The following is a 14169-nucleotide window of genomic DNA, read 5'->3' on the forward strand; positions in this document are numbered from 1 at the left end:
CTCCTTTTCCTTTTTGCCTATTTTTCTGCAAGATCAAATACCCTTGAATATTGAGTTCCCAGTCTTGGTCACCCTGCAACCACATCTCTGTAATAGCTATCAAGTCATATTCATTTATTTCTATTTGTGCCGTCAACTCATCTATCTTGTTACAAATGCTATGTGCATTCAGATAAAGAGCCTTAAGCGTTGACTTTTTACCATTATTACTCATTCTGGTTCTAATTTCTGCTGCATTCTTCTGCTTATATTTTCTGCCCCTTGCTGTCACACTTTGATTATCATTCACCTCTTCACTACCATGCACTTCTGCTCTCTCCTTTCTTTTTGATTTTTTAAACTTCCCTTCAATTGAACCCTCACCTCCACTAATTAGTTTAAAGTCCTATCTACAACCCTAGTTACACAATTCGTCAGGACAATGATCCCAGCATAGTTCAAATGAAGCCCGTCCCAACAGAACAGCTCTCTCCTTCCCCAATGCCCTATTAATTGGAACCCATTTCTCCCACACCAATCTTTCAGCCACGCATTCACCCCTCTAATCTTACTTACCCTATGCCAATTTGCACGTGGCTCAGGTAGTAATCCGGAGGTTCTTTGTGGTTCTGCTTTTTAATTTAGCCCCGGGCTAGTCCCTCAGCAGAACCTCTTTCCCAGTCCTACCTATGTCATTGTGGACCACGACAAATGGATCCTTCCCCTCCTACTCCAAGTCCCTCTCCAGCCCAGAAGGGATGTCCTTAACCTTGACACCAGGTAGGCAACACAACCTTAGGGGCTCTCTGTCTTTGCTGCACAGAACAATATCAATTCCCCTAACTATGCAATCCCCGATTACTACTACATTTCTCTTTTCTCTCCCAACTTAAATGGCACTCAGTACCATGGTGCTGTGGCCAGTTTGCTTATTCTCCCTGCAGTCTGTGCCCTTGTCCACACTGGTAGCAAGAACCTCGTATCTAATGGACAAGGGCACTGGCTGAGGCTCCTCCAAAGCTAAATTCTGGATCCCAATACCTGTCTTACTGATAGTCACACCCTCCTGTCCCTGATCATGGTCCAAATTTGATGTAATTAATCCAAGGGGTGTGACTGTCTCCTGAAACATAGTGTCCAGGTAACTCTCCCCCTCTCTGATGTGTCACAGAGTCCGCAGCTCGGACTCCAGCTCATCAACTCTGAGCTGAAGTTCCTCGAGCAGCCAACATTTGCTGCCGATGTGGTCACCGTGGATCACACCAGCATCCACCAGCTCCCACATAATGCAGCTGCAACACATTATCTGCCCAGCCATCTCTATTGTATTTGCTTAATTAATTTGGATGTTAAATGTTTTAAAAGTGAATTTCTTAACTGTACTCTTCAGCTGTAAAGCATTCCCTGATTTAAACCACTTGGCCAATCAAAAGAAACATGGAAGAGATACCCACTAATCACCCACCTGTTTTCCTTCAATATCACACTTTGGCTCTGACAGGTAGAAACAGGTTGAAGGGTCTCGCTGCCGCTGGTTTTATCTCTCACCGCCGTTGCCCTTCTCACGCAGGTCCGTTCTCTGTGTGCTGGGCCTCTCTCTCTGCCACCAGTTTTTATATCCCACTGCCACTGCCCTTCTCATGCAGGTCTGCTGTCTGTGCGTTGAACTCGTGGCTCTCCTCTCTGTTTTAAACTGAACTCCCGCGCTCTCCTCTCTGTTTTAAACTGAACTCCTGCGCTCTCCTCTGTTTTAAACTGAACTCCCGCGCTCTGTTTTAAACTGAACTCCCGTGCTCTCCTCTCTGTTTTACACTGAACTCCCGCGCTCTCCTCTGTTTTAAACTGAACTCTCGCGCTCTCCTCTCTGTTTTAAACTGAACTCCTGCGCTCTCCTCTCTGTTTTAAACTGAACTCCTGCGCTCTCCTCTCTGTTTTAAACTGAACTCCTGCACTCTCCTCTCTTTTTTAAACGGAACTCCTGTGCTCTCCTGTTTTAAACTGAACTCCTGCGCTCACCTCTCTTTTTTAAACTGAACTCCTGTGCTGTCCTCTCTGTTTTAAACTGAACTCCCGTGCTCTCCTCTCTGTTTTAAACTGAAATTCCCGCGCTCTCCTCTGTTTTAAACTGAATTCCCGCGCTCTCCTCTCTGTTTTAAACTGAACTCCCATGCTCTCCTCGCTGTTTTAAACTGAAACTCCCACGCTCTCCTCGCTGTTTTAAACTGAAACTCCCGCACTCTCCTCGCTGTTTTAAATTGAAACTCCCACGCTCTCCTCTGTTTTAAACTGAAACTCCCGCGCTCTCCTCTGTTTTAAACTGAAACTCCCGCGCTCTCCTGTTTTAAACTGAAACTCCCGCGCTCTCCTGTTTTAAACTGAACTCCCGCGCTCTCCTCTGTTTTAAAATGAACTCCCGCGCTCTCCTCTCTGTTTTAAACTGAACTCCCACGCTCTGCTCTGTTTTAAACTGAACTCCCGCGCTCTCCTCTCTGTTTTAAACTGAACTCCCGCGCTCTCCTCTGTTTTAAACTGAAACTCCCGCGCTCTCCTGTTTTAAACTGAACTCCTGCGCTCTCCTTGCTGTTTTAAACTGAAACTTCCGCACTCTCCTCGCTGTTTTAAACTGAAACTCCCACGCTCTCCTCTCTGTTTTAAACTGAACGCCTGCACTCTCCTCACTGTTTTAAACTGAAACTCCTGCGCACTCCTCATTATTTTAATCTGAAACTCCTGGCTCTCCTCGCTGTTTTAAACTGATTTTCTGCACTCTGCTCACTGTTTTAAACCGAAACTCCCGCGCTCTCCTCTCTGTTTTAAACTGAACTCCCGCGCTCTCCTCTCTGTTTTAAACTGAACTCCCACGCTCTCCTCTCTGTTTTAAACTGAACTCCCGCACTCTCCTCTCTGTTTTAAACTGAAACTCCCGCGCCCTCCTCTGTTTTAAACTGAAACTCCCGCGCTCTCCTCTGTTTTAAACTGAAACTCCCGCGCTCTCCTCTGTTTTAAACTGAAACTCCCGCGCTCTCCTCTCTGTTTTAAACTGAAACTCCCGCGCTCTCCTCGCTGTTTTAACTGAAACTTCCGCGCTCTCCTCGCTGTTTTAAACTGAAACTCCCATGCTCTCCTCTCTGTTTTAAACTGAATTCCCGCGCTCTCCTCTGTTTTAAACTGAATTCTCGTGCTCTCCTCTCTGTTTTAAACTGAACTCCTGCGCTCTCCTCTCTGTTTTAAACTGAACTCCTGCGCTCTCCTCTCTGTTTTAAACTGAATTCCCGCGCTCTCCTCTGTTTTAAACTGAATTCTCGTGCTCTCCTCTCTGTTTTAAACTGAACTCCTGCTCTCCTCTCTGTTTTAAACTGAACTCCTGCGCTCTCCTCTCTGTTTTAAACTGAACTCCTGCGCTCTCCTCTCTGTTTTAAACTGAACTCCTGCGCTCTCCTCTCTGTTTTAAACTGAACTCCTGCGCTCTCCTCTCTGTTTTAAACTGAACTCCTGCGCTCTCCTCTCTGTTTTAAACTGAACTCCCGCGCTCTCCTCGCTGTTTTAAACTGAAACTTCCGCGCTCTCCTCACTGTTTTAAACTGAAACTCCTGGCTCTCTTTGCTGTTTTAAACAGAAACTCCCACTCTCTCCTCGCTGTTTTGAAAAAAATGGCCTAGTTCTTACATTCATAATTTTGAAATTTTTGGTGTTGTTGGACTGCAAGCCAGCGAACACGGGAGTGATGGGTGGACGGGACTTGGTGTGGGTTAGGGGACAGGCATCAGATTTATGGATGAGCTCAAGTTTATGGATGGTAGAATTTGGGAGTCTGGCCAGCAGAGCATTGGAATAGTTGTATGTGGAGATAACAAAGACATGGGATAAGGGTTTCTGCAGCATGTGGGCTGCAGCTTGGGAGGAGTGAAGCATTGTGGTGCTGGTACAGCCGCTGCAAACTTCTTACCTGCGCTTGGAATGAGGAAATTCACCACTTCAATTCTATCAAAGTAGATCATTACACCACCACTGGCAAGGAAAAAAGAGGAAAGGAAAAGATTAATTTCACCGCAATTTTAGCATCTTCCAGTTTATGACCTGATCCTGATTTCTGACTCTGTAGGTAGCAGCCCTCTTTATTATGGAGCTTGGAGTTCAGGGTCAGAGTTCGAACAGCAGCTATGATCTTTCGGCCTTTGACAGAAGATGAGATCGCTGAGAAATAACAGGATGAAAGGTCAGAGCGTTGAGGGCAACTCTGCATTGCAACTTTCAGCAACATAAATCAGAGCGACATCAGACTCTGCAGACAAGGGAACAAGAACCTCTGTTCCCCAGTGGTCTCCTGTGGTTTGGGGTTGACTCCACATGGAGCATAACTACAAAAGTGTCGGACCAGGTTTAAAAAATGTTCAGAGGAAAACCACCTGGAACTAATTTCATGTTCAATGCAGAGAAAAGCAACTTCCCTAAGAAGACAGAGGTTCCCAAGAACTGAAACCTAGGTTCTTATATGTGACCTTACTGAGACAGACTGCCACGTTAATCACAATTACCTCTAAACAATGGAATGGAGCATTGGGAACAGCAAGAAGCTCAACACCTTATTACAAGAGCCTGCAAAAAACACATTAAGATCACCGCACTCAGGCTGAAATAAATAAATCGGATTTATTCACATTTTGGATGATTACACAAAAGCAGCAATACCTTGATGGCATTTAGCAAACAATAAAGATGCAACCAGGATCCTGTGGACTGAAAGTGCTCCCTCTCGTTTCCCTAAGTAGTAGTGTCAAGTAGGAGATATATCAAGTGCACACCACACACTTACCTTGTGCCACAAGGAACATTCTTTACTTCGTCCGTTTGCACGGTATTCTGAAAGACAAAGGGTGAAATTAAAACTCATATCACCTTAGAAAAAGGAGAGAGAGAGAGAGAGAGACAGACAGCTCATCACTGGATACATAGGCATGAAATGACCATTATGTCTTTTCCCCGGACAATCCCTGCCAGGGTGCTGAGAAACTAAACATGCTCAACCAGCTTTCAAGAGGGTACAACGGAGATTTATCAGAATGCCACTCAAGTTGAGGGACTTCAATTACATGGATCTCCTTGGAGCAGAGAGATGAAGGGAAGATTGAACTGAGATGTTAAAATAGTGAAGGGTTTTGACCGAGTAAACCATAGAACCATAGAAAAGCTACAGCACAGAAGGAGGCCATTTGGCCCACCTTGTCCATACCAGCCCGAGGACACCCAGGTGGCCTTTCTAATCCCACCTTCCTGCACCCGGCTCATAGCCCTGCAGCTTACAGCACTTTAGGTGCAGATCCAGGTACTTTTTAAAAAAAGTTTAAAGTTTCTGCCTCTACCACCAACTTGGGCAGCGAATTCCAGACACCCACTACCTTCTGCATAAAAAGGTTCTTCCTCATGTCCTCCCTACACCTTCTGCCACTTATCTTGAATCGACGTCCCCTGGTTCTAGAATTCTCCACCAAAGGAAACAATTTTATCTTGACCACTCTATCTATTCCCCTCATAATTTTGTACACCTCAATCAAGTCACCTCTCAGCCTTCTTTGTTCTAAGGAAAATAACCCCAACCTATCCAATCTCTCCTCATAGTTACACTTTTCTAACCCTGGCAACATTCTTGTAAACCTCCTCTGCACTCTCTCCAGAGCTATTACGTCCTTCCTGTAATGTGGTGACAAGAACTACACACAATACTCCAGTTGTGACCTCACCAGTGTTTTATACAATTCCAACATTATATTCTTACTTTTATATTCTATACCTCTGCCAATGAAGGAGAGTATTCCATATGCCTTCTTTACAAACTTGACTACTTGAACTGCTGCCTTCAGGGACCTGTGTACTTGTACACCAAGATCTCTCACTTCATCTACCCCTCTTAGTATATTCCCATTTATTTTGTAATCCCTGTAACTGTTTGACCTCCCTAAATGTATGACCTCACACTTCTCTACGTTAAAATCCATCTGCCACTTTACCACCCACTCCACCAACCCATCTATATTGTTTTGGAGATTATGGCTATCCTCTACACTATCCACTACTCAGACAATCTTTGTGTCATCTGCAAATTTCCCAATCATGCCCCCCACATTCACATCCAAATCGTTAATATATAACACAAACAGCAAGGGTCCCAACACCGAGTCCTGTGGAACACCACTTGAGACAACTTTCCATTCGCAAGGGCATCCATCAAACCGTTACCCTTTGTTTCCTGTTACAAAGCCAACCTTTTATCCAGTTTGCCACATTACCCTGAATCCCATGGGCTTTTACTTTCCTGATTAATCTGCCATGTGGGACCTTGTCAAATGCCTTGCTAAAATCCATGTACACAACATCCACTGCACTACTTTCATCAACCCTTCTTGTCACTTCCTCAAAGAATTCAATCAAATTTGTGAGGCAAGACCTTCTTTTAACAAATCCATGCTGACCATCCCTGACTAGTCCATGCCTTTCCACAAGACAGTTAATCCTCTCTCTCAGGATTGATTCTACTAATTTGCTCACCACCGATGTAAGACTAACTGGCCTATAATTGTTTGCCATTTCCTTTGATCCCTTTTTAAACAATGGAATTACCTTTGCATTTCTCCAGTCCTCCGGCACCTCTCCTGTATCTAGTGAAGATTGGAAAATCATCCTCAGAGCATCTGCTTTCTCCTCCCTGACTTCCTTCAACAGCCTCGGAAACAATCCATCTGGCCCTGGTGACTTATCAACTTTCAAGGATTTCAACCCTTCGAGTACTTCCTCTCTCTTTATGACTATCCCATCCAATATCTCGCAGTGTTCCTCCCGGACTACTACATCTACATCCTCCCTTTCCTTTGTAAACACGGAGACAAAATATTCATTCAAAACCCTTCCCACAGCCTCTGCATCTACACACAAGTTTCCACCTTCATCTCTGATAGGTCCCACTTTTTCCTTAACTAACCTTTTAGCATTAATGTATTGGTAAAACATCTTTGGGTTATCTTTAAATTTACTTGCTAATCTTTTTTCATGCCCTCTCTTTGATTTCCTTCTTTCCTTTTACTTCGTCCCTGCACTTCCTATATTCATCTAGGCTATCTGCAGTGCTTAGTTCTTTGTGCCTATCGTACGCTTTTTCTGTTTGATCTTCCCCTGTATTCCTCTAGAAAACCAGGGTGGTCTAGATTTGGCAGTACCACTCTTATTTTTTTGTAGGGGACATGTCTACTTTGTACAATTAGGATCTCGGTTTTTAGTAAGTCCCTTCTCATTTCTGCAAAACTTGCCTTCCCCCAGTTCAAGACTTTTACTCCTGCCTTATCTCTGTCCTTTTCCATGGTAATGCTAAAACTAACTGAATTGTGATCACTGTCCCCGATATGGTCGCCAACTGTCACTTCACCCACTTGCCCTTCTTTGTTCCCCAAGACTAGGTCTAGAATTGCATCTCCTCTCGTTGGATTTGTCACTAATTGGTTGATAAAATTTTCCTGGACACACTGCAAGAATTTTTCTCCCTCAGTGCCCCTCAGGAGAAACTGTTCCCATTGGCGGGAAGGTCCACAACCTGAGGACACAGATTTAAGAAAATTAGGAAAACTGTAGGTGGGATGAAGAGAATTTTATTCACACAGCGAGTTGTGAACTGGAATGTGTTGTCTGAAGCAGATTCAAAGGTAATTTTCAAAAGAGCATTGGACAACTACCTGAAAAGGAAACATCTGCAGCAAGAAGGGGAAAGTGTGTGTGTTGTTATGACACAGCAGTTGGTAAAGGCCGAGTTATTTAAAATACCAGGGGGAAACTTTAAACAACTGTCATAACCTATATTTTCAATTGGTATGTTTGAGATGCAACTCTGAATTCAGAAATGAAACCACTTAGCCTCCAGAGCTTTTATATATATATATATATATATATATATCAAATTAAACATTTATTAAATTTACAAGGTATTAAACACATCCCCAAATTACTATCAAAATAACTATTAAACAAATCCCCAAATTATTTACTCCCAGGTAAATCTTCACCAAGGCAACAGTAACCCATAGACTTTAAACAGACACCAGGCAAAGCACATTTTATCTTATAAATTCAAAATGAGGTTCCTTCCAATTTAGTTCCTTTGCAGACAGTTGTCGGCTTACAGGCAGTTTAGGTCTCACATGCCTCTGACTTCCACACACAAAACGCTTCTGTATATATCTAGCCCTCCCTTTGAATGTAAATTCTCATTGTATCACCAGGCCCTTTGAACTCCACCTCTTCTAACTATAAAACCCCTTTCATAGTACCAATTTTATTAGTAATATTATATATTGCTTAATGTCTCCTAGCTAGGTGCAAGAATTCACCCCCAGTCTTTGAATGCTTTATTTAACAAAATGCAAATACACCCTCTGCCTTATTGTTTAACATCTCAAAACACCATGACTAGCTGGCTTGAATCCAATTAACACACACACACACACACTCACAGACCCTACAAGTCCAATTTAAAATAATTTCCAATAACATTATATACATTATTATCTCTTCATGACAGCGTGTAGGTCAAAGTGATTCTATCAAGCATGAAACACAGTTAAACAATTTAATTTTAGCCAGGAGACGATGGGGTAGCTGATAATTTTGATGCGTGCTACCCAGTGAGTTCTAAAATTGTGCATCTGTAACATACACAAAGGACCCACCTGTACTGCTTTGAAGGTAGTGATAAAGGGGAGCATCAGATGGAATCCTGGACCACTTGTTGCCTTTAGTAATGCACCACCCCTAAGAAGCAATTCAAAGGACAATGAGAGCTGAATGGTAAGCAGTGTAATTCTGTAGAATCCAGACAAAAATACTGGTGAAGAACTATTTTTCAAAACTCAAGAACAGTCTCAATGCCTCAGTGCAGGTCTCGCTTCTTACATTAACCTCATCGACATCACTGAAGCAATTGGAATCCAGTCCTCCCAATGAGATCAGGGAGGTTTCCTATTTTACACTCAGTCTGATTTTAACCCTCTCTGACTTGTTCTGACTATTGTGACTAAGTAATTCGATATCCTATTGATTTAAAAATAGAAAGTGCTGGAAATACCCAGCAGGTCAGACAGCATCTGTGGAGAGAGAAATGGAGTTCAGGTTTCAGGTTGATGACCTTTTATCAGAATGAGATACATGTATAGAGGTAACTGGTTTTCAGAAAGTTCTGATGCAGAGAAAGGGGGAAAAGAAAATAGAGGAGGTCTGTGATAGCACCAAGCGCAGGAAAGATTAAATGACAAAAGGGGTGATAGGACAAGTAAAGAAACAAAAGATGAGTCTTGAAATGTAAATGGAAAAAGTGGAATCATCACCATTTGAAAAAAGGTCAGAGTGGGAGGAGGATGGAGCATTCAGATGATAGGTGACTGGAAGCTTGGTTAACCCGAGTTTGGACACTGAACGGACGAGTACTCAGTCTGAGTTTGGTCTCCCCAGTGTTTAGAAGAGCACATTGTGAGCAGTGAATTGACAATTAAATCACCGTTTCACTTGAAAGACGTGTTTGGGATCCTAGACAGTAAGGGGGGCGGGGGGCAGGTGCAGCATCTCCTGCACTTGTAATGGGAAGCTGCCAATGGGAAAGGGAGGGCTGATTAAGGAATGGATCAGGGTGCCATGGAGGGCATGGCCCCTTCAGAATGCTGAAAGGGGAGGGAAGGTGTGTTCGGTGATTGGTTGGGGGGGGGGGCGGTGTGTGTGGGTGTGGGTGTGTGTGTGTGTGTGTGGCAGAAATGATCCATTGAACGTGGAGGATGGTCGGGGAAAAATGAGGACAGGGGAAGCCTATCATTGTTCTGGGGAGGGGGGGCGGGGGGAGGAAGGGATGATAGCAGAAAGGGAGGAAATGAAATGGACACACTCGAGCAAACTGTCCACCATGTTGTGAGGGAATCCTTGGCTGAGGAAAAAGAAGGAAAAGTGACCTTCCTTCCATCATAAGGTCAGAAGTAGGGATGTTCGCTGATGATTGCACAATGTTCAGCACCATTCGCGACTCCTCAGATACTGAAGCAGTCCATGTCCAAATGCAGCAGGAGCTGGACTAACATTTGGGCTTCGGCTGATAAGTGGCAAATAACATTCACATCACACAAGTGCCAGGCAATGACCATCTCCAACAAGAGAGAATCCAACCATCATCACCCCTTGATGTTCAATAGCATAACCATCACTGAATCCCCCACTATCAACATCCTGGGGGTTACCATTGTTCAGAAACTGAACTGGACTAGTCATATAAATACTGTGGCTACAAGAGCAGGTCAGAGGCTAGGAATCCTGTGGCGAGTAGCTCACCTCCTGATTCTGCAAAGCCTATTTACCATCTACAAGGCACAAGTCAGGAGTCTGACAGAACACTCCCCACTTGCCTAGATGAGTGCAGCTCCCACAACACTCAAGAAGCTTAACATCATCCAGGACAAAGCAATCCATTTGACCCCATCCACCACCTTAAACATTCACTGTCTCCACCACCAAAATACAGTGGCAGCATTGTGTACCATCTACAAGATGCACTGCAGGAATTTACCAAGGCTCCTTAGACAGCATCTACTAAGCCTGCAACCTCTACCACCTAGGACAAGGGCAGCAGATGCATGGGAACACCACCACCTACAATCTCCCTCTAAGTCACTCTCCATCCTGAGTGGAAATATATCATTGTTCCTTCACTGTCGCTGGGTCACAATCCTGGAACTTCCTCCCTAACAGCACTGTGGGTGTACCTACACCACATGGACTGCAGCAGTTCAGGAAGGAAGTTCACCACTACCTTCTCAAGGGCAATAAATGCTGGCCTAGCCAGTGACGTCCACATCCCATGAAACAACAATAAAAAGCCATCTCGGAAGCACTAGTATGGAAGATGGCAGATATACCCTGCAAGGCCAAGGGAAGGGTGAAAGTTCAAAGCAAAACTCATGGAATGTTCCAGTTTGGGAGAAGAGAAAGGGCAGAGGCAGACATTGTTGTACCAGAGAAAGTTGGGAGGAAGGTGATTGGAATTGGACTGGAACAAAGAGTATTCCATGTATCACACAAAAAGACAAGCATAGCTGGAACCCAAATGGACTTCCGGAGCAACACCTTTCATGTGGAGGAAATGAGTGAAGTTAAAGATGATTTTCTTCAAGGTCATTTTTTACTGCTCTGCATTCGTTGTGCAGGTTCAGTCCAGAAAGACTCCTTGTTCTTTTCGATGACCCTCCTTTGCTCCTTCAGCCCCAGTCATGGAGTCTCTGTGGGGATCATTTCTCCCCCATTTTGTGTTTATCTTTCACTTGCCAAAGCGCTGCACGCTTCCTCTACTTTTGTCCATCTCAATCTGTGACTCAACACACCCTATCAGGTCTGGCTGTGGAGAACAAAAAGGAGTGAGCGAGTGTTCAGTCTGTAACTGGGGGAACAGATCGAGCCTCACCTGTAGTAAACAGCGATGTGACCCTCTTCGACTTTGTGCACAGAGGAGAAGATCATGGCAGCAAGGATGGCGGCAGCAACCGCCACGACCGAGCTGAGCTGTGCCATCTCCAGCAATCTGCAGAATAGCAGAGGACAGAATTACAGTGAGTCTACAGCACAGGAACAGACCAACTGGTCAGTGCCAGTCTTTATCTACCTCATAAGCCTCATCCCAGCCAACGGGTATATCCTTCTGTTCCTTTCTCTCTTGTGTTTATCTAACTTCCCCTTAAGGGCAGCTATACTGTTCACCTCAGCTACTCTGATGGAGCGAGTCCCACATTCTCACCACCCTCTGCAGAGAGAGAAGCTTCTCCAGGATTCCTTGTCGGATTTATGAATATCGACCTTATGTTTACGTCCTGACTAGCAAAAGTTTCAACTGTATGTCAACCTTGTCAAACCCCTTCACAATTTTAAAGACTCCTCAACCTTCTGTTTTGAAGGGGGTAATGCAGCAGCCAGAGTCTGCACAGCAAGATCCCAGGAGGAGCAGCAGCTGCTCAGGTGATGCTGACTGAGATCAAACTTGTCCCTGCAGCAGGGGGGAGAGTCTCTCCCACATTCCCATCCCCGGATCCGGCCTGCCTTCCTCCCTCCCCCCCCACCCCCCGGGCCAAGCCTCTGCCTCGGCCTCTCCCGCTCCGAGACCCTCTCACCAGCTCAGCGGCGCCGGCTGATGGCGTCAAACCCAACGCGACCGCAAGAGCAGCCACTCCAGCAACTGCGGCACCACCTGGACAGGAGAGAACATTACAGCTCAGCTCAGAGAGAGAGAGAGAGAGAGAGAGAATTGGGGGGGGGGGGGGAGAGAGAGAATTGGGAGGGGGGAGATTGGGGGGGTGGGGGGAGGGAGAGAGAGAGAATAGTGGGGAGAGAGAGAGAATAGGAGGGGGGAGAGAGAGAATAGGAGGGGGGAGGGAGAGAGAGAGAATGGGGGGAGGGAGAGAGAGAGAATGGGGGGGGAGGGAGAGAGAATAGGGGAGAGAGAGAATAAGGAGAGAGAGAGAATGGGGGGGAGAGAGAGAGAGAGAGAATAGGAGGGGGGAGAGAGAGAGAATAGGAGGGGGGGAGAGAGAGAATAGCAGGGGGGAGGGAGAGAGAGAATAGGAGGAGGGGAGAGAGAGAGAGAATGGGGGGGGAGGGAGAGAGAGAGAATGGGGGGGGGAGGGAGAGAGAGAGAATGGGGGGGGAGGGAGAGAGAGAATAGTGGGGAGAGAGAGAGAATAGGGGAGAGAGAGAATAAGGAGAGAGAGAGAATAGGGGGAGAGAGAGAGAGAGAGAGAATAGGAGGGGGAGAGAGAGAGAGAGAGAATAGGAGGGGGGAGAGAGAGAGAATAGGAGGGGGGAGAGAGAGAGAGAGAGAATAGGAGGGGGAGAGAGAGAGAATGGGGGGGAGAGAAAGAATAGGAGGGGGGAGGGAGAGAGAGAGAATAGGAGAGGGGGATAGAGAGAGAATGGGGGGGAGGGAGAGAGAGAGAATGGGGGGGAGGGAGAGAGAGAAAATAGTGGGGAGAGAGAGAATAAGGAGAGAGAGAGAATAGGGGGAGAGAGAGAGAATAGGGGAGAGAGAGAATGAGAGAGAGAGAATAGGGGAGAGAGGGAATAAGGAGAGAGAGAGAATAGTGGGGAGAGAGAGAGAATAGGGGAGAGAGAGAATAAGGAGAGAGAATAGGGGGAGAGAGAGAGAGAATGGGGGGGTAGAGAGAACAGAGAGGAGAGAGAGAGAATAGGGAGAGAGAGAGTAGGTGGAGAGAGAGATTGGGAGGGAGAGAGAGAGAATAGGGGGAGAGAAGGAATAGGGGAGAGAGAGAATAGGGGGGAGAGAAAGAGAGAATAGAAGGAGAGAATACGGTGGGAGAGAGAGAATGGGGAGAGAGAGAGAATAGCGGGGAGAGAGAGAATAGGAGGGAGAGAGAGAGAAAGGGGGAGAGAGAGAATGGGGGGGAGAGAGAACAGGGGAGAGAGAGAGAATGGGGGAGAGAATGGGGGGGAGAGAGAGAATAGGGGAGAGAGAGAGAGAGACCATAGGGGGAGAGAGAGAGAGAGAATAGGGGAGAGAGAGAATGGGGGAAAGAGAGAGAGAATGGGGGAAGAGAGAACAGGGGGAAAGAGAGAGAATGGGGGAGAGAGAATGGGGGGGAGAGGGAATGGGGGGAGAGAGAATAGGGGGAGAGAGAGAATAGGGGGAGAGAGAGAGAGAGAGAGAATAGGAGGTGGAGAGAGAGAGAATGGGGGGGGAGAGAAAGAATAGGAGGGGGGAGGGAGAGAGAGAGAATAGGAGAGGGGGAGAGAGAGAGAATGGGGGGGAGGGAGAGAGAGAGAATGGGGGGGAGGGAGAGAGAGAAAATAGTGGGGAGAGAGAGAATAAGGAGAGAGAGAGAATAGGGGGAGAGGGAGAGAATAGGGGAGAGAGAGAATAAGGAGAGAGAGAGAATAGGGGAGAGAGAGAATGGGGGAAAGAGAGAGAGAATGGAGGGAGAGAGAACAGGGGGAAAGAGAGAGAATGGGGGAGAGAGAATGGGGGGAGAGGGAATGGGGGGAGAGAGAATAGGGGGAGAGAGAGAATAGGGGGAGAGAGAGAGAGAGAGAGAATAGGAGGTGGAGAGAGAGAGAATGGGGGGGGGAGAGAAAGAATAGGAGGGGGGAGGGAGAGAGAGAGAGAATAGGAGAGGG

General features: G+C 46.1%; 1 protein-coding gene across 3 annotated transcripts in view; it reads right to left on the minus strand.

The window, feature by feature from the left end:
- LOC121289890 (erlin-2-like) overlaps positions 1-12191 on the minus strand; it is a 28503-nt gene extending 16312 nt beyond the window's left edge. Inside the window, exons 1-5 of one of the 3 annotated variants that reach the window (XM_041209836.1) lie at positions 12153-12191; positions 11453-11569; positions 8688-8769; positions 4793-4839; positions 3926-3987 (exon numbers count right to left, since the gene is read on the minus strand). In XM_041209836.1, coding sequence (XP_041065770.1) covers positions 3926-3987; positions 4793-4839; positions 8688-8769; positions 11453-11559 — 298 coding nt within the window. In that variant the 5' untranslated portion in view covers positions 11560-11569; positions 12153-12191. The other 2 variants (XM_041209837.1, XM_041209835.1) reach the window with 2 other exon arrangements.
- Between the last annotated feature and the right edge of the window lie 1978 nt (positions 12192-14169).

The sequence above is a fragment of the Carcharodon carcharias genome, chromosome 17 (assembly GCF_017639515.1).
Source record: "Carcharodon carcharias isolate sCarCar2 chromosome 17, sCarCar2.pri, whole genome shotgun sequence".
NCBI lineage: Eukaryota > Metazoa > Chordata > Chondrichthyes > Lamniformes > Lamnidae > Carcharodon > Carcharodon carcharias.